At 48.4% G+C, this 19,990-nt stretch overlaps 1 protein-coding gene across 2 annotated transcripts in view; it reads right to left on the minus strand.

Annotated features, from left to right (window-relative positions):
- acss1 (acyl-CoA synthetase short chain family member 1) overlaps positions 1–19,990 on the minus strand; it is an 84,102-nt gene that overhangs the window by 29,546 nt on the left and 34,566 nt on the right. The window contains exons 7-9 of one of the 2 annotated variants that reach the window (XM_084321484.1): positions 17,450–17,587; positions 16,797–16,889; positions 3,996–4,108 (exon numbers count right to left, since the gene is read on the minus strand). In XM_084321484.1, the coding sequence (XP_084177610.1) occupies positions 3,996–4,108; positions 16,797–16,889; positions 17,450–17,587 (344 nt within the window). The remainder of the gene's footprint in view (positions 1–3,995; positions 4,109–16,796; positions 16,890–17,449; positions 17,588–19,990) is intronic. The other variant, XM_084321485.1, reaches the window with a different exon arrangement.

Here is a 19,990-nt window from a genome sequence, read left to right on the forward strand (position 1 = left end):
AAGATGCGCTCCAGCGCGCTGGTCTGGGGAGCGTGCCAAGCTCGGAGGTCTAGGAGATGCGCGTTGCGCGCCGGTCTGGAGAGCGTGCCAAGCTCGAGGGTTCTTAGAAGATGTGCGTTGCGCGCTGGTCTGGAGAGCGTGCCAAGCTCGAGCGTCCTTGGAAGATGCGCGTTGCGCGCTGAGGACTGGAGAGCGTCCAAGCTCGAGGGTTCTTGGAAGATGCGCGTTGCGCGCTGGTCTGGAGAGCGTGCCAAGCTCGAGCGTCCTTGGAAGATGCGCGTAGCGCGCTGAGGACTGGAGAGCGTCTGCGCTGGTCTGGTTGTGCGTCAGGACGACAGCTGCGCGGGGGGTCTGAAGTGGATGACTGGGATGCCTCCCGTGGAAGTCTAGGGAGCGCAGACCAGTCCCACTCTCAGGCAACGGCGACAGCAGGCGAAGGCTGGAGCAAAACATCTCGACGCAGGAGAATGGAACAGCATAGGCAGACGGAGGATCTCCCGAAAGAGTCTAGATGTTTAGAGAATATGACTCGGCAAGTATACAACACGACCCCACCCCAAAACGAGGGGAAGCGCCCTGGTATTTAAAGCCCACAGGGGGACTAATTAGCCTGCCACCACAGGTGCGAGAGATAATAGAATATCAAACAGGTGTGGCCACTAAGGGTAAAGAACGAGAGGGTGGGGGCTAGAGAGAGTGAGTAGGGAATTCCTAACAGTAGGCTTAAAGAAGACAGAGAAAAGGTAGTGAGCAGCGGGCAAAACCTCACACAGTGTGTCAGTGGGCTTGATTGTGAACAGCTGCGCACAGCGGTCATTATTGTTCGGCAGAGGTCCGTTATCGAGTAATAACGGACCTCTGACGAGCGCTATTGACCAATCACAAGCAAGCATTTCGGCGAATGTGAAAACGCCATGTAATTATATGATATATTGTCTATATTCATGTCTTGCCCGAAAAAAAGGTCTCAAATGGTCCTAAGAGAAAGCCCTTTTTGTCGTAAGTCCGTTGGAGAATGAGACCATTGTGTTCAACTTTTGCTGACTGTGGCTATCATTTTGCATCACATGAGCTTCAATGTGCACATTTGATCAGAGATTTTTGCAACATGTGTTTTAACAAGACAACATGTGTTTTGTGTGATTGTGTCTACAGGTGAAATGGGTTTATGGTTTTGCCAAATGGGGGCAAGTTTTATTGAATGTGTTTAGGGAACTGGTCCTCTAGGGCAGGGGTGGCCAACCAGTCAGAGACTAAGAGCCACAAAAAAATGACTGTGGTACCACAAAGAGCCACACCATATACCAGCGTTTCTCAACCTTTTTTTTCAGTCACGGCACCCTTCATGTGTTTATAGGTCTCACCCTCTGGCCTCTGAAGTTGCTAATGTCTTTTTTATTTGGGCCTCACAGGGTTAAAAGTACCCTGTGAGACCCACGGTTGCAAAATTACAAAATCACTTTTAGCCATTTAAAAAAATAATGTTTATTTAAACATTTTTAAAGGGGAACTATTTTACTATTTCTTTCACTATTTGGGCACTTTTACACAATTCCTGTGAGTCTATGGAACACCTAGGTTTTTTTCAAAAAAAATGCATTGTTTTGTATTTCTAATCAAGTACTAAAAACCGCATTTTTCTACCTCAAGATCTTAAGCCGTTTTGAGGCTGGGCTCCAACCACTGTGTGGCCTGGTGCCAACTGCCACATCAACTGCCACATTATTATGCAGCTGAGAAATCTCTGACATCACAGATATGCACATTTTCAGATGACTCAGTTCAGTGAGGGTGAATATTGTGAGAGGAGAATTGGAAGAATTCGCCAATATGAGAATTAGAGACATATATCCTATTAATATAAGTCCACATAGCTAAGAAACAATGGTAAACACTGAAAAAAGCCATTTATAAGATAGTTCCCCTTTAAGCACATGTATAGTCAATTGGTCCTGTTGTTCAGCCTCACAATGCTATTTGATAGTAAATGTGTTATATGTCCCACCCTCTGAAGTTGCTAATTTCTTTTTAATTTGGGCCTCACAGGGTTAACCTCTTAAGCCCGAGATATACAGTAAAAGTGTATATTTTCAGCATTATGTTTGTTTACCAATTATTTTAACTGTTATTAGTGAAATATAAGATTATAGAAATCTCAGGGCATTGAGTCGGAAACCGGCGCATATTGACAGGAGGAAGTGGCACAGCCAAAAGTGAGTGTAGTCTTTTGAAGGAAGAGACTCAGGGCTTTAAAATTTCGAAAAACTACCCTACCCAGCTCACACCAGCCCCTGTCAATCATCTGACTTCTGGATTTACTTTTTAATTTCTCTTATTTTTTGGGATTATCTCCCACAAACCTGAACGTTATTGCCATAAAACAGAACGCAGTTAGTTTCTCTACCTTTCTGTGAACGTCTTGCAAAAAACGGTGTTGCAATATGATGAAGAATGGTGGAGAAATTTACATTATAAAAAAGATGGCAGAATTCAGTACTGTATCTACAAAACCTTCTGTTTAATCATCTTCCCTTTATTCATTTGCTTAGATTTTTCAGGTCTGGTCAATTTTAGCATGGTGTTATATACAGTCGAAGATATATTTTTTTTTAAATAGAATTGATATTCTCCTTTGGTTCATTACAATTTACTCAAGCCTAGTAACAGACACACTATTTCTGACACTGATCCATATATGTCCCTAGATTCAGATACCAAGAACATGCAAATGGACCATTTAAAAAAAAATTGTAAATGTTTATTCTACGTCCTTATGGAATGAGTGACGTAAAAAAAAAAAAAAATTAAAAAAAAAAAAAAGGTTTTTTTTTTTTTTTTTTTTTTTTTTATGGATGGAAGAGCCGCACATTGACGGGCAAAGAGCCGCATGCGGCTCGCGAGCCGCGGGTTGGCCACCCCTGCTCTAGGGTATTGTGTTTTGTGTTTTAGCAATCGTGAAAAACTGTAACATCTCTTAAGTATTTTTACATGAATCTTTATGGCTTTATTGTTTTAAAAAAACGTTCAAATGTTGTGGGTCCAGCAGACCTGTGAACCTCTGGTGAGTATCACAAACACAAACACCACACAAGGGTTAAAGGAAAACACCACACAAGGGTTAAAGGAGAACACCACACAAGGGTTAAAGGAGAACACCACACAATGGTTAAAGGAGAACACCACACAAGGGTTAAAGGAGAACACCACACAAGGGTTAAAGGAGAACACCACACAAGGGTTAAAGGAAAACACCACACAAGGGTTAAAGGAGAACACCACACACAGGTTAAAGGAAAACACCACACAAGGGTTAACTTAAAGCAGAACACCACACAATGGTTAAAGGAGAACACAACACAAGGGTTAAAGGAGAACACCACACAAGGGTTAAAGGAGAACACCACACAAGGGTTAAAGGAGAACACCACACAAGGGTTAAAGGAAAACACCACACAAGGGTTAAAGGAAAACACCACACAAGGGTTAAAGGAGAACACCACACAAGGGTTAAAGGAGAACACCACACAAGTGTTAAAGGAGAACACCACACAAAGGTTAAAGGAGAACACCACACAAGGGTTAAAGGAGAACACCACACAATGGTTAAAGGAGAACACCACACAAGGGTTAAAGGAGAACACCACATAAGGGTTAAAGGAGAACACCACACAAGGGTTAAAGGAAAACACCACACAAGGGTTATAGGAGAACACCACACAAGGGTAAATGCTGGAAATGTCACATGGTGGTAAACCAATAAATGTTCATGGGAGCAGGATCTAGTGTACAGACTAGATACCTGTGAGCGAAGATAAATCATCTGCATCATCTTATCATCTGAAGGTCACTTATATTATTATTATTATATTAGTGATAACGGCAGCAACTGTCCTGGTGAAGCGGAACAGGTTCCAGACTATGGTTTAACGTTTTTTTTATTGCTTCTGGAGAAAGAGAGTTTAAAGTCCAATAATGTACAACAGTCAGTGTGTCACCTTCTCTCCCATGAGGACAGGCTCGATGCCAAAGAACGGCCTCATGGCCATGGCAGGGATGATCTCAGCTCCCTCCTCTGCAGGCCGTGGAGCGATACAGACACCACCCGTTTCTACAGAAGGAGAGGGGGAGAGAGAGAGAGAGAGTCAAGTCAAGTCAAGTCAAGAGTTTTATTTGTCACGGCATACAAGTATACAATGAAATGCGGGTGGTCTTGCCCGCAACGATGTGCAATACAGTGGTACAACATATAATAGAATCCAATAAAAACAACATTGTGCAATAACAGGTAACAGGTAACATGGTGTGACATCTCGGTATCTGTACATAGTTATTTACAGAGCATATAGGACATGCTAGGTAGCTTTGGTAGTGCAATACACTGTTACTGTTGCTATACTAATTTAAAGCGGCCTTTCCTTTTGGCAATAAGTGTGGGTGAGTGCGGCATGAGTGTGTGCCCGCTCATGTTAAAGTGTTAAAGTGGCTGCTAGTGCACAGCGTGCGTGTCGTGTGTGTGCTCATGTGTGCTTGTGTGTGGATAGTTCAGTGTTCTGTGGCACTCAATGTTCATTGTTCAAGGCTCTGATGGCCTGGGGGAAGAAGCTGAGCCTAAGCCTCTCTGTCCTAGTAGCTGGGGTTCGCAGGCGTCTGCCTGACCTGTTGTCTGACCCCCCACCCTGACCGCCTGGGGTCTTTCGCTCAGAAAGTCCAGTACCCAGGCGCTCAGGGCGGAGCTCAGACCCAGCTCGATCAGCTTGTCCACCAGTCTGGTGGGGACTATGGTGTTGAACGCTGAGCTGTAGTCAATGAACAACAGTCTCACATAGCCCCCCTTCTGACGGTCAAGGTGAGAGAGGGTGCTGTGCAGTACCTGGGAGACCGCGTCGTCAGTGGACCTGTTTGTCCTGTATGCAAATTGCATAGGGTCCATATCACTGGGGAGGGAGGCACAAATGTGGTCCTTGACCAGCCTCTCGAACCATTTCATGACCACAGAGGTGAGTGCCACCGGTCTGTAGTCATTTGGACATGTTGGGGAGGGTTTCTTCGGTACAGGGATGATGGTAGACATCTTGAAGCAGGCAGGGACCACTGACTCCGCCAGGGATTGATTAAATATGGCGGTGAACACCGGGGCTAGCTGTCCTGTATGCGTCCTGTTATACCATCTGGGCCAGCAGCCTTCCTGGTGTTCACCTGCATAAATGCTCTTCTCACACTGTGTTCCGACAATGAGAGAGCGTCCCCGCCCCCCCGCGGTTGCCCCCCCCCCCCCCCCCCCCTCCACAACAGCCGGCGCGCCAGTGACGTCACTAGCCGGGGAGCTAGTAGCGCCACTGTCTACACCAAACCGAGCGTAGAAAGAGTTGAGCTTGTCCGCGAGGGAGGCGTCGTCGCTCCCCATTGAGGGGGCGCTGACTTTGTAGAGAGAGAGGTAGAGATAGGGAGAGAGAAAGAGGGAGGGAGATAGAGAGAGGGGTAGAGAGAGAGGGAGAAAGAGAGATAGATGGGTAGAGAGAGGGGTAGAGAGATAGAGAAAGGGAGAGAGAGGGGGGGAAGAGATAGCGAGAGAGGGAGAGAGAGTGAGAGAGAGAGAGAGAGAGAGAGAGAGAGAGAGAGAGAGAGAGAGAGAGAGAGAGAGAGAGAGAGAGAGAGAGAGGGAGGGAGGAAGGAAGGGAGAGAGAGACAGTAGAAATGTGTGTGTAGGCGGATGGCTCCTCTAGGGACCTCTGCAGTAAGCCTCACAATAATTCGGAGGAGTTTCACTTCAACTTTGCATCCATGTTGAACTCCTTCAAGGTGACACTGTTATTTAAATAGTTGATCATGTATTCAAGCACACAAGGTATTGAATGACCAGTCACTGTACTTCAGCCACACTGTAGAGAGATTGTGATGAATGTCACAATGTGGATTACTAGGTGAAAGCGGTGCGGTATTGATGGAGGCTCTACGCCTAAGAGTTCTATTATATAATAATAATAATAATAATAATAATAATAATAATAATAATAATAATAATAATAATAATAATAATAATAATAATAATAATAATAATAATAATAATAATAATAATAATAATAATAATAATAATAATAATAATAATAATAATGATAATAATAATAATAATAATAATAATAATAATAATAATAATAATAATAATAATAATAATAATAATAATAATAATAAACTTTATTTGTATAGCACCTTTCATACAAGCATTGCAGCTTAAAGTGCTTAACAGCAGCCACGAATTGCAGACATAAAATAAGTATAAAACAGATAGCAGCCAAATAGACAAAGTCAAGGTAAGGCACAGAACATCAAATCACATAGTTCTTCATACTAGGAACTTACATCTCAATAGGCCTCTTTGTTTATGGTTTGATTATCACTGATACACACCCTTTTAACTTTAGCTTTTGTGATTTATGATCACAGGGTGTTACGAAGGATCAGATTAAACCGAATATATATATTTATTACTTGAGATATATTGTATAGTATTTGTATATCGTCTGATATCCCTTGTATATTCTTTGTACATATACACGGAATATCCCTTTACCTAGTACAGACCATAATATTTCGTTCTCCTATTGGACAGCGATCCCCTAGGCGCCACGGCCATACCCCCAATGTCTAGTTCAAAGTCACCGCCAAAGACATGCCTGGACATGACCGGCTCTGCGCAAGAATACGAGACAGAAATAAGGCTGGTACTAGATTGTTCACCTAACGTATAAATACGACGCAGGTGAATACAGCAGTATGTTAACCAATAAGTTGAAGCCTCACACCACGATACAACGTGCTGTGAAGTGGGCCCGTTTTGCCCCAAAATAGAGCCTTGAGACCGCGTGCGAATTGATAGCTGAAGTGTCAGAGTTTAACGCTGTATCGTCGAGTTCGACCTATTCTATTATTTAAGTAATAGTCTATTATGTATAGTGTATCGTGCGGCTACCGTTCTACAGTGACCAGCATTACCAACGCTTCCTCGTACCGAGCTAGTGTGCTTATCCAGGCTGGGCGGCTTAACCTGGTGCCGTCATCCGAGGAGCCCTAGACGAGAACCGTGTGGATATGTACACTGGATAACCTACACCGGCGACTACAGAGCCCTTTTCGGCTGGATTATATTTGCTTTGGTCCTGTAGCTGATGGAGCGGAGAATCGTCTACACCCACAATTGTGTGGGATTTACCCTGTGAGGAGCAATGTCGAGCCCGCCTCTAGGACGCCTGAGGCTGGCTAGCTTTCCTCCATGCGGCACTGCATACCGGAGGATAGCTGTTGTTCGTCTGCGGATCAAGAGATTATTGCACTGTCTCCTGTACCTCGAGTCTCCTTATTCCTCGTTGACCCAGACTTTCGCTACCGACAAATCCTCTCCCCTGCTGGCCTACAACCGGAGGGACACTATTAGTATCTCCAGCTGCCCTACTAGTGTACCATATATATAATTCTTATGATACAGGTGGTATTAATTATCTCCTGCGTAATATGCTCATGGACTTACGCTCTTGACCTATTCATGCACATTCTTCGCCTTACAAGCGCAACTCTCAATCTTGATAAGTAAAGTAATGTAAGATAATCTTCGTGCTGCTAATAAATATTCTTCTAAACGAGTATTTGTTGTGAAGCCGTGTTATTGTGGATGTGTTCATCTCATATACCTGTGTACTGTATGGCCAGTAGTAATGTACATAAGTCAGTAGTGGTTTAATGATACCATACTTATTCAATACAGTCAGGGAATTGTACCCCTCAGTTACAATTGGTCCTTCGAGCCGGAGGGTAATTAGCGTAATATTAATATAATATTAATATTAACATGGCCAATGATGAACACTCCACAAACGGTTCTCCTAAGCTAGATCGCCCGGAGCGCAGATGGCAGCCACCTCGTTACCTAGAGGACTACGCTGCCAGTCTACTACCTAGCTTTATACAGACGTTAAACGCGGAAAAAGCGGATAGTAAAAGTATGTCAAACCCTACCGAACAGGCGACCCTGCCAGTAGAGACCCTAGTGGGTTCTAACGTAACTGACCAAGCTCACGGGGGGGACCAGGAGGGACCTGACATGACTTTACCCCCCGCCAACGTCGACGAGGCAGTCCCCGGAGAGCTCCAGGATAAAGAAAGCCCTCCAGGGACGGAGCCCGACCCACCACCAGAAGAGACGCGCACCCAGGAGATAGACCTCCTCGGAGCGCGACAGGAGAACGGATCTCCAACGAGCACTGCCAGAAGCCGATCACCTCCATCAGTGTCTTCCCCCAGCGAGGCGGACAAGATGCTGGCGCAGGCCTTTATCGCCACCCTGGCAGCCTCCACTGAACGCGATCGACTCCAAGCACAGACGCTTAGCGAGCGCGAACATTCTTCCATGGAACAAGAGCGCCTCCGCGCGCAACACCAAAGTGAGCGCGAACACTCTACCATGGAAAGAGACCGCCTGCAGGCTCAACAAGTAAGTGAGCGCGAACAATCTGCAGACCAAAGAGAACGCTTCCACGCGCAACTCCAAGCGCAAGCCCTTAGTGAACGCGAACACTCTGCGATCGAGCGAGAGCGCTTCCAGGCGCAGCAAAGGAGTGACGACGACCGCATACGCCTAGAGACTAGACGCCTCCAGACGGAAGAGAATATGGAAAGAGGCCGCGCCGAAGCCCAGCGCGCCGCCGCCGATGCACAGCGCGGAGCCGCCAATGCACAGCGCGACGCAGCCCAAGCCCAGCGCGAAGCAGAGCGCGACCTCGCTCACATCAAGCGCGAAGCCGAGCGCGACCGATTACAAGCGCAGATAATGGAGCAACTGATTGCCAGGGCAACCCCCCCTCCCTCCGCACAGAGCTCCAGGGCCTCGTCAAGACAAGGGTCTAGGGCACCCTCCCCTACCCGATCAAGCGACCCTGAGCCCGGCCAACCGAAAGAGCCTATACACCTCTCCGAACCCCCTCCCCGACCGGTCCATGCGAGACCCAGCAACAGGGAAAAACCGGCCTACGCCGCTGAGAGACTAAATAGACGATTACAGGATCTAGACGACCTGGCAGAGGAAGAAGAAGAGGGAGAGGAGGAAAGTCAAGCCCAACAGCAGCATCGTACTCCACAGGACCAGGAGGTCCAGCACAGCCCAGACTTTACCCCCGCGGCTCTGCGCCACAGACCCCCGACTCAATTCACGGGTGAGCTTGATGCACGACCAGCCCAGAGGAACAGCACCTGGGTACACGGGCCTTGGTACCCGACAGGTACCAGCCCACTACGACACGTAAGAGGAGACTCGCCTAGGAGGCCTCTCCCCCAACGCTCACCGATGTGCCAGCCATCCATGGCATCGTACCTTGGCACACCGACGTTCCCGGACTTCACACACGAGAACCGAGCACAGTACACAGAGCTACGAATGTGCTTAGAGACAATGATGTCCGATGTACCAGATGAACCGTACAAGTATGCTATCCTACTCAAGCACCTGAAGGTGCCCAGAGCGCACAATATAGCGCTGGCATATTCCAACTCTACTACCCCATACACCGCGGCTCTAGTAGCCCTCGACCAACGTTATGGACGCATATGGGACTACGTAATACAAGAGATAAGGAATATTGACCGTCTACCCCCAGCCACAGACAATCGCTCACTAGATGACCTCTCTATCAAGGTACAATCCCTGGTAGAGATGCTGGGGGCACAAAAGGAAAAGGGTATGCACGAACTGTACGCAAACTCTAATGTTGAGAGAATATTAGAGAAGCTTCCACGCGCCCGACAAGAGCGCTTCAGGCGGCAAAGGGACCACCGTGATCCTAACGGTCCCGAGCCATCCCTCCTAGACCTAGCCGACTTCCTGGCGAGAGAAGTCAGCAGCCTACGATTGGATACGTTCGTGCGGAGCGCGCCAAGCTCCAGAGAGGGACCTAGGAGATCAAACGATGGCCGCAGGCTGGTGACCGTCATGCACCAAGCCGAATCAGTACCGCGCAACAAGAACCACAGTACCCCCTCGATGAAAGAGAAGTGGAAGATTGTATGCCCGTACTGCGAAAAGGAACACTGGCTGTCACACTGTGACACGTTCAAGAAGATGACCGCCGACGAGGTGAGTCAATGGATAAAATCCAACCGCCGCTGTTACCGATGTGCGCGCAGTCACATGGCAGCCGAGTGCCGCTTAAAGAAGAGGTGTAGTCGGTGTGACGGAGCCCACTTGGACGTTTTACATGACAGTAACAGAAGAAAGCCTGCACCCTCAAGCAGCACAAAGGCAAGTGTTATGTACATTGACCCCGCCAGCAGCGGGGGCGCCCGGGTGCTCTTGAAGGTGGTCCGCGTAACACTGAGTTACGAGGACAAGGTCATGGACACCTACGCCGTCCTTGACGACGGGTCAGAGAAGACCCTTCTCCTCGCGTCCGCTGCGGCCCAGCTGGGGCTGCGGGGGAGCGAAGAAACGATGACGATTCGGACTATAAGAAGAGACCTGAAGACGATCAAGGGTGAGAACATCTCCTTCACTATCGAAGCAAGCGGGCAGCCAGAGAGACGGTATAGGATCACTAACGCTTTCACCAGCCAAGACATAGGCCTGTCGCAGTACACCTACCCCATCGCCAAGCTGATGGACAAATACGTGCACCTGCGTCAACTACCTATACCGCTCATAGACGGTGCCACCCCGACCCTGCTGATAGGATCCGACCATGCACACCTCATCGTCCCGATGGACCGGGTCCACACTGGGCCCAGAGGCTGTCCAGCAGCAGTCGAGACCCGCCTAGGATGGACACTACAAGGCCCCCTCTCCAGGTCTCCCAACCGAACAGCAGCCACTCGCTGCCTCCACTCCAGAGTGACAGAAGAAGACACCACCCTCCTACAGCACGTTGAGAGGCTATGGACACTAGAGACAATGCCCTTTAAGAACGAAAAGAAACACATTCGTTCCAAGGAAGATATTTACGCCATAGCCCTCCTCGAGCAGGGGACAAAGAGAGTCAAAGTCAACGGAGTGATGAGATACGCAACTCCACTCCTGAGGCGAGAGGGTATGCCTACCTTCCACGCCCCAAAAGAAGCGACGGAGCGGTATCTATCGAACACAGAGCGGCGCCTAGCCAGAGACCGCGCTCAAGCTACTGTGTACCGCGCTGAGATTGACAAGCTAATCACAGCGGGACACATAAAGAGAATTGACATTAAAGAGGCCGATCAGACGACCGAATCATGGTACGTGCCGCACCACAAAGTCCACCACAACGGCAAGGATCGTATTGTGTTTAACTGCAGCTACCAGATCGGATCACAAAATCTGAATAAAGAGCTCTTGCCCGGCCCAACACTCAGCCCCTCTCTACTAGGCGTGTTGCTACGTTTCCGCCAGAACAAGGTGGCCATCAGCAGCGACATCAAAGGGATGTTCCTGCAGGTGCGACTAGTGGAAGAGGACAAGCCCCTGCTGCGGTTCTTATGGAGAGAGAGGATCGGGGATGAGCAACCATCCATCTATCAATGGGAAGTCCTCCCTTTCTGAACCACATGCAGCCAATGCTGTGCTACGTTTGCACTGCAAAAACACGTCGCAGAGGACCCAGCAGCTGATGAAGAGGTCCGACAAAGTGTAGGAAATAGTTTCTACGTGGACAACTGTCTGCAAAGCGTCTCGACGCCAGAAGAAGCCGAGGCCCTCCTACTCAAGCTCCGCGCCTCCCTGATCAAAGGCGGCTTTGATCTCCGGCAGTGGGCCAGCAGCGACCCACAAGTATTGCGCAGCCTCTCCCCAGAGGACAAGGCAGCAAGCAGCGAGACCTGGATGGCGACCATCCCAGGAGAAGCCCAAGAAATGACATTAGGACTAGTCTGGCGCTTCAAAACAGACTCGCTCCATTATAGACACACACCCCTGACCAAGGAGCAGGGAAGGTCGATTTCACTACCGACCACAAGACGGAGTGTATACAGAACACTCGCCAGACAATATGACCCGTTGGGATGTATTCTACCTTACACCACCAGGGCAAAGATGATTGTGCGAGCGCTATGGGACAAGGACCAGGGCTGGGACGATCCCATACCCGAACACCTTGCCTCCACATGGAGAGAGTGGGAGACAGAACTCAGCTCGCTCCCAGGTGTCAACATACGCCGCAGCTACTTCCCACCCACAGTGAGGCCGGAGACGTGTCAGATAGACCTGCATGTCTTCAGCGACGCCTCCGAAGTAGCCTACGGTTCGGTGGCCTACTTGCGGGCCCGAGAGGAGGGAGGAGAAATACATACTGCCTTCATCCTGGCTCGCTCAAGAATAGCCCCCCGCAAGCAACAATCTATCCCGCGCCTAGAGCTCTGCACAGCCCTAGCAGGAGCGCAACTCGCCACGTTAATCCAACGTGAACTCACCATCCCGGTGCAAAGAACAATCCTGTGGTCAGACTCCATGACCGTACTCACATGGATCCAGTCCGATTCGTGTAGATACAAGGTCTTCGTGGGAGTCAGAATCACAGAGATCCAAGATTTAACAGAAGCAGCATGCTGGAGGTATGTGGACACAAAACAGAACCCAGCTGACGTCATCACACGGGGAATGTCCCTGGATGATCTCACCCGTCACAATCTCTATAGTGACGGTCCCGAGTTCCTCAAGCTCCCGGAAGAAGAGTGGCCTACACCCACCCCACGGGAGGCGAGTGAAGAGGAGGCAGAGAAGAAGAAATCTATGTTCTGTGGGTTGACACACACACTCGTCCCCACAGATCCCAACATAGACGACTGCCCCACCCTTGAGAGTGCGCAGTTAAAGACATTCCTGTGGCACCACCCAGAGGTTCCAATCCACTACTGACATTACTGCAGCTAACTACGAAGAAGCAGAACTCCTTCTGCTACAGCGAGCCCAAAGAGACTCGTTCCCCGACGAGCTAGACTGTCTGCAGGGATCAAAGCCAGTCCCGTCAGACAGCAGACTGCTCCACTTGGCCCCTGAGAGCGACGCCCATAATCTCATCAGAGTGGGTGGTCGTCTGAGGAGAGCCCCAGACTTAACGGATGACGTCAAGTACCCGATAGTCTTAAACAGCCGACACAAGGTCACAGAGCTCATCATAAAGAAATACGACGAGGACGTGCACCACGCCGGGGCAGAGAGAGTCTTCGCGGAGATCAGACGTCGCTATTGGATACTGCAAGGAAGAGAAGCAGTACGACGCTTCCAGCGGACTTGTCTAGACTGTCGCAAGTGGCGAGCACAGCCCAGTATACCCCGGATGGCTGACCTACCCCCCTGTCGCCTCCGACTCGGCGACAAGCCCTTTCACTCCACCGGTATGGACTGTTTTGGCCCGCTGTATGTAAAGAAAGGAAGAGGGACGGAGAAGCGGTGGGGTATTGTATTCAAATGCATGACCACCCGAGCGATACACATAGAACTCCTTCCAACCATGAGTACGGACTCATTCCTTATGGCCTTCCGGAGATTCACATCGCGGAAAGGAAAACCGTCTATATTATTGTCTGATCACGGGACAAACTTCAAAGGTGGAGAAAGAGAGCTGAGAGAAAGCTTCCAAGCTATGGGCCCAGAACTTAAGACCCACCTCGCTCCCTCTCAGATTGATTTCCAGTTTAACCCCCCGAATGCACCTCACTTCGGTGGAACTTGGGAACAAGAAGTACGTTCAATAAAGACAGCCCTGTACGCTGTGCTTGGGGCCCAGACCGTGGCGGAAGAAGTCCTCACGACAGTCCTCACGGAGATCGAGGGAGTATTGAACTCAAAGCCCCTCGGTTACGTCTCAAGTGATGTAGCAGATGTCGACCCAGTCACCCCCAACACTCTCTTGATGGGGCGGCTGGACCCCGCGCTCCCACAGACAGTGTACAGACCTGAAGAAGCGAACGGCCGAAGAATGTGGAGGTACAGTCAAGTATTGGCTGACAAGTTTTGGAACAGTTTCCTCCTCCACTATCTACCGTCTCTACAGACCCGCCAGAAATGGGTGAAAGAAAGAGACAATTTGATGGAAAGTACAGTCGTCATGATTATCGACCAGTCACTACCCCGAGCTATGTGGCCGGCCGGCCGCGTAAGCAAAGTGATCACTGGTGCCGACGGAAAGGTCAGAGCGGTAGAAGTGCTCGTCCAAGGGCGGACATACACCCGACCCGTGGCGAGGCTGATAGAGTTGCCAATGCTCCCCGACTCTCTTGATGACGACCATGACCCCCTGACTTTGTGAACTGCCCTACCCTCACAAAGGACATTGAGTAGTGGACAGTGCGGTTAATCTGTATCTGCTTATCTAATTAGGTGCGGACTAATTAGGAGGCGGCTGTTACGAAGGATCAGATTAAACCGAATATATATATTTATTACTTGAGATATATTGTATAGTATTTGTATATCGTCTGATATCCCTTGTATATTCTTTGTACATATACACGGAATATCCCTTTACCTAGTACAGACCATAATATTTCGTTCTCCTATTGGACAGCGATCCCCTAGGCGCCACGGCCATACCCCCAATGTCTAGTTCAAAGTCACCGCCAAAGACATGCCTGGACATGACTCTGCGCAAGAATACGAGACAGAAATAAGGCTGGTACTAGATTGTTCACCTAACGTATAAATACGACGCAGGTGAATACAGCAGTATGTTAACCAATAAGTTGAAGCCTCACACCACGATACAACGTGCTGTGAAGTGGGCCCGTTTTGCCCCAAAATAGAGCCTTGAGACCGCGTGCGAATTGATAGCTGAAGTGTCAGAGTTTAACGCTGTATCGTCGAGTTCGACCTATTCTATTATTTAAGTAATAGTCTATTATGTATAGTGTATCGTGCGGCTACCGTTCTACAGTGACCAGCATTACCAACGCTTCCTCGTACCGAGCTAGTGTGCTTATCCAGGCTGGGCGGCTTAACCTGGTGCCGTCATCCGAGGAGCCCTAGACGAGAACCGTGTGGATATGTACACTGGATAACCTACACCGGCGACTACAGAGCCCTTTTCGGCTGGATTATATTTGCTTTGGTCCTGTAGCTGATGGAGCGGAGAATCGTCTACACCCACAATTGTGTGGGATTTACCCTGTGAGGAGCAACGTCGAGCCCGCCTCTAGGACGCCTGAGGCTGGCTAGCTTTCCTCCATGCGGCACTGCATACCGGAGGATAGCTGTTGTTCGTCTGCGGATCAAGAGATTATTGCACTGTCTCCTGTACCTGGAGTCTCCTTATTCCTCGTTGACCCAGACTTTCGCTACCGACAAATCCTCTCCCCTGCTGGCCTACAACCGGAGGGACCCTATTAGTATCTCCAGCTGCCCTACTAGTGTACCATATATATAATTCTTATGATACAGGTGGTATTAATTATCTCCTGCGTAATATGCTCATGGACTTACGCTCTTGACCTATTCATGCACATTCTTCGCCTTACAAGCGCAACTCTCAATCTTGATAAGTAAAGTAATGTAAGATAATCTTCGTGCTGCTAATAAATATTCTTCTAAACAAGTATTTGTTGTGAAGCCGTGTTATTGTGGATGTGTTCATCTCATATACCTGTGTACTGTATGGCCAGTAGTAATGTACATAAGTCAGTAGTGGTTTAATGATACCATACTTATTCAATACAGTCAGGGAATTGTACCCCTCAGTTACACAGGGACTTGAACCCACAGATTCCTTTCAGCTTTAGCTTTTGTGATTTATGATCAGGCTATGCTCAGTGATGGGGTGGTGGTGGGGTGGGGGTGGTCACAGTAAATAAGTAGGCCTATCTGCCTGATGAAAGGGGACTTAGGCCAGTTGGATTAACTTCCTTAATTTGTTAGAGAGTTATTCCAGCTGTAAGAACGCGTAACCACTGTGGCGTGCGGACATCTTTGCAGTCGTCCTTTAATGTATCCAGCAGCACATATGCTCATGGAGAGAAAAGTGATTGTCAAGGAATTAGGTCACCCCTCCCTCCCTCCCTCCCCCCAGTGATCCTGGAGAGCCTTCCCTTGTCGGAGGGGGTTGGGGGGGGGGGGAATCAGGGTGCGAGGGGGAGATCGGGGAGTAAGTGTGTTGGGGATTATTTTAATTCATTTTGAGTGGAGCATGCAGATGTTCCTTGTGCTAATCGCAAATTAGGGTTAAACCTGCAGTAAAGAGAGTATCAGACAGACTTACTGGCCAGATCAACGCACAGAGCACCACAACAAATTAAGATACGCCTTTAAAGGAGCTTTCTCCTCCGGGCTAAAAGATAGACGCGGCCCACAGGGAGCGTGTCTCGGTGAGTGTGATTATCTGCTGTTTGACTTGGAGAACAAGCCTTTATTCTCAGGTTGACTCCAGGTCACTCCACGCCCTTCACGCCCACAACAGCTGATAGAGTTGTGCCCTTCCTGATGACTTGTCGTACAGAACTTGTAAGCCGCTTTGGATAAAAGCGTCAGCTAAATGACTAAATGTAAATGTAAATGTCATTACTTGACCTTCATGTGATCAAGAATGACTTATGGTGGTATGCAATAAAATCTACAAAACTGTTAAGTAGTACAAGGAGGTAAAACCTACAGTATTACAGTAAAGTTCATCACGGCACTTGACAATATCATAATATGACGCTGCCGTCTGACCCTCCAATGGCTTCTGTCTGCGTTCGCATTTTATGTCATCATAACCCTCGACTGACTTCATTTCATCATTGATTATTTACAAGAGCGGTAAAGGATGAGTTATAAAGAAAGCCTTTTTTCAGCATGATTTCTTGTCAATTCTTTTTTTTACCTGTCTGCCACCATGTGTCCACTAAGGGACACCGTCCGTCTCCCACCACATTGGAGAACCAGTCCCAGGCCTCGTGGTTGATGGGCTCGCCCACTGCAAGACAGCAGTCAGTCATTTCACATTACATGTGGGTGGATGGATGGGTGGATGGATGGATGGGTGGGTGGGTGGCTGGGTGGATGGATGGGTGAGTGGGTGGATGGATGGATGGGTGGGTGGGTGGGTGGGTGGGTGGGTGGATGGATGGCTGGGTGGGTGGGTGGATGGATGGATCGATGGGTGGCTGGGTGGATGGCTGGGTGGGTGGGTGGGTGGGTGGATGGATGGGTGGGTGGGTGGATGGATCGATGGGTGGCTGGGTGGAAGGGTGGGTGGGTTGGTGGATGGCTGGGTGGGTGGATGGCTGGATGGATGGATAGCTGGGTGGATGGATGGTTGGATGGATGGCTGGGTGGATGGATAGCTGGGTGGGTGGGTGGATGGATGGGTGGATGGATGGGTGGATGGGTGGGCGGAAGGGTGGGTCGGTGGATAGGTCGGGCGGAAGGGTGGGTGGGTGGATGGGTGGGTGGAAGGGTGGATGACTGGCTGGGTGGATGACTGGCTGGGTGGATGGCTGGGTGGGTGGGTGCGATGGTGTTGTTCAGTCTCACCAGAGCCCAGGGTTTTGAGGGAGGACCTGTCGTACTTCTTCACCCAGCTCTCCTCGTATTTCAGCAGCAGACGGATGGCGGTCGGCGCCCCGTAAAACTGGTTGATGCCCAGACGCTGCACCGTCTCCCAGTAACGACCTACGAGACAGATCATATCAATAACCTGTACGAGACAGATCACATCAATAACCTGTACGAGACAGATCATATCAATAACCTGTACGAGACAGATCACATCAATAACCTGTACGAGACAGATCACATCAATAACCTGTACGAGACAGATCATTATTAACACTTTCAGTGCCGGCCTCCGTTTCCTATTTACCCCGTTGAATGCCGCCACCCACTTCAATGATAGAGCTCTCATATTTGCGGAGGCATAAACTATATCTTAAATTATGGCTATGTGTCTAATATGGCCATCGCTTATCAATGACTTGTTTGCAGTCAACATTGTCGAAACGGATTGTTTTTTAATTGGTTCATTTCCGTTTTTATACCATTTTGAAAAACGCTAGTTTCTTGAAACTTCCAGAAGATTTCAGAAGATTCTGTGATAATCGCCCTTTACTGGAATACACAAAACACGTTGTAATTTTTCTGCCTATTTATGAATCGTTTTCAAATAAACGCTAGATTATCGATAGTATATGTGTACTTATGCACGCTATAGAAGCGGGCTAAAAAATCGATTATCCATTTCCTGATCAGCACACACACACACGCACACACACACATACTGTAGGGCCCACGTTGATAGCTCTGTGAAAAAAGCTCTGATTATCCTAAGACTGGTCAAATAGATTCCTTACCTCAGATCAGATGTTCTCCAAAAAGATTATTCCAATTCCTGATCGCCATTCCAAATATCGATCGCGTTTATTGATCCAACGCTGGGTGGTCGAAACACCGATTCCACGCTGTTCTGATGGTCCACAATGAATCCGATCGGCTCGAGTTACATGCCTGAGAAGTAAAACGTGGAAGCAGGATTTTTTTCCCCCATGCGTTTCATTCAATCCAATCCAAAGGGGTGCAGTACCACAGGGAGAGACGATAGGGGGCGGTATTTTCCCAATGGAGCTCAGAGAGAGTTTGCAGTGGTAACGTGAGGCTAGATTGATGAAATATGAATGGAAATCGCTAATAAAAAAAATAACGATTAAAAACTAGATATCTCGTCGGCTGGCACTCAACGGTTGGCATGAACTATCGAATTATGCCGTGGCTGGCACTCAAAGTGTTCATAATAATACACTTTATTTCTATAGCATATTTCATACAGGAATTGCACCACAAAGTGTTTCGCAGCAGTAATGTAGACATAAAATAGACATAGGCATAAAATGAGCAGAGAATTATTCCCCACGCTGAGTCAAACTACTAAGTACAACTTCACGGGTACTTATGATAAAATACGCCAGGATCTAGACAGATGGTCGTCCCTTCCTAACTCCTTACAAGCCCGAGCTTCCATAATCAAAATGAACGTTCTGCCTAGGATATATTTTGTTAGCTCAATGCTCCCCCTGCCCCCTCCAATAGACCACTGGCGCAAGGTACAATCGATGGTATCTAAGTTTATCTGGAATAACAAACGCCCGAGAATCAAAAGAGCTACTACTCAACGTAGGAAACAAGACGGGGGCCTTGCAATCCCTGATTTTAAGCTTTATTTCTGGTCCTTCTCACTGAGACCTCTGATGTGCTGGCTAGACCCTGTAGAATGATGCTGTATCTTGGCGCTCCTTAGAAGCGGCGGTGGTCTCACCGCTAAGATTGCAGGATGTGGTGTACTCCACTGTCTCTATTTCGAAATGCCGGCTGAGGTATGGACCGATCATAACTCACATGATCCAAACGTGGCGTAATGTACAGAGGTCGTGTGGGGTTAAATGCCCATGGCACCTGGACTCTCCAATTTTTAATAACCAGCAATTAATTGTTGGGCACAAGCCGGTTAATATTCCTCAATGGCAAAGGAGGGGAGTTCATACTCTGGAGGATATTTATGATAAGAACGGCCTCAGTGCGTTTCAGGACTTAAGAGAATTTTATGATCTTCCCGGCGAGTCCTTCTTTCTTTACCTTCAACTAAGGTCAGCGCTGAGGGCGCATGGCGTGCCGTGGGCTCAAGCTTTGCACCCACACCCCTTCCTCAGGCTCATAGTGGACAGGACGACCTCCAGAGGGTTTGTCTCAGACTTTTATACGCTCTTAATTCAATCCACGTATAAAAATGTATCATTGGATACAATCTGGCGTGTGGATATCCCGGAGTTGGACCCCGAGTTTGACTGGGATGATGTTTGGGCAAATGTGGCATTATCTTCCCGAAACCCCAATCACCAGCAAATTAATTTTAATTATATTCATAGGACCTATCTTACACCTAGGAAGCTATTTGCTATGGGACTGATAACCGACTCTCGGTGCACTTTGTGCTCTCAAAAGGCCACTGGCACTTATATGCATATGAATTGGGATTGCCCACCAGTGGCCCGCTTCTGGAGGTCAATAGCGGACAAACTTTCTGAT

This window comes from Notolepis coatsorum, assembly GCF_963971535.1.
Source record: "Notolepis coatsorum genome assembly, chromosome: 9".
NCBI classification, from domain to species: domain Eukaryota; kingdom Metazoa; phylum Chordata; class Actinopteri; order Aulopiformes; family Paralepididae; genus Notolepis; species Notolepis coatsorum.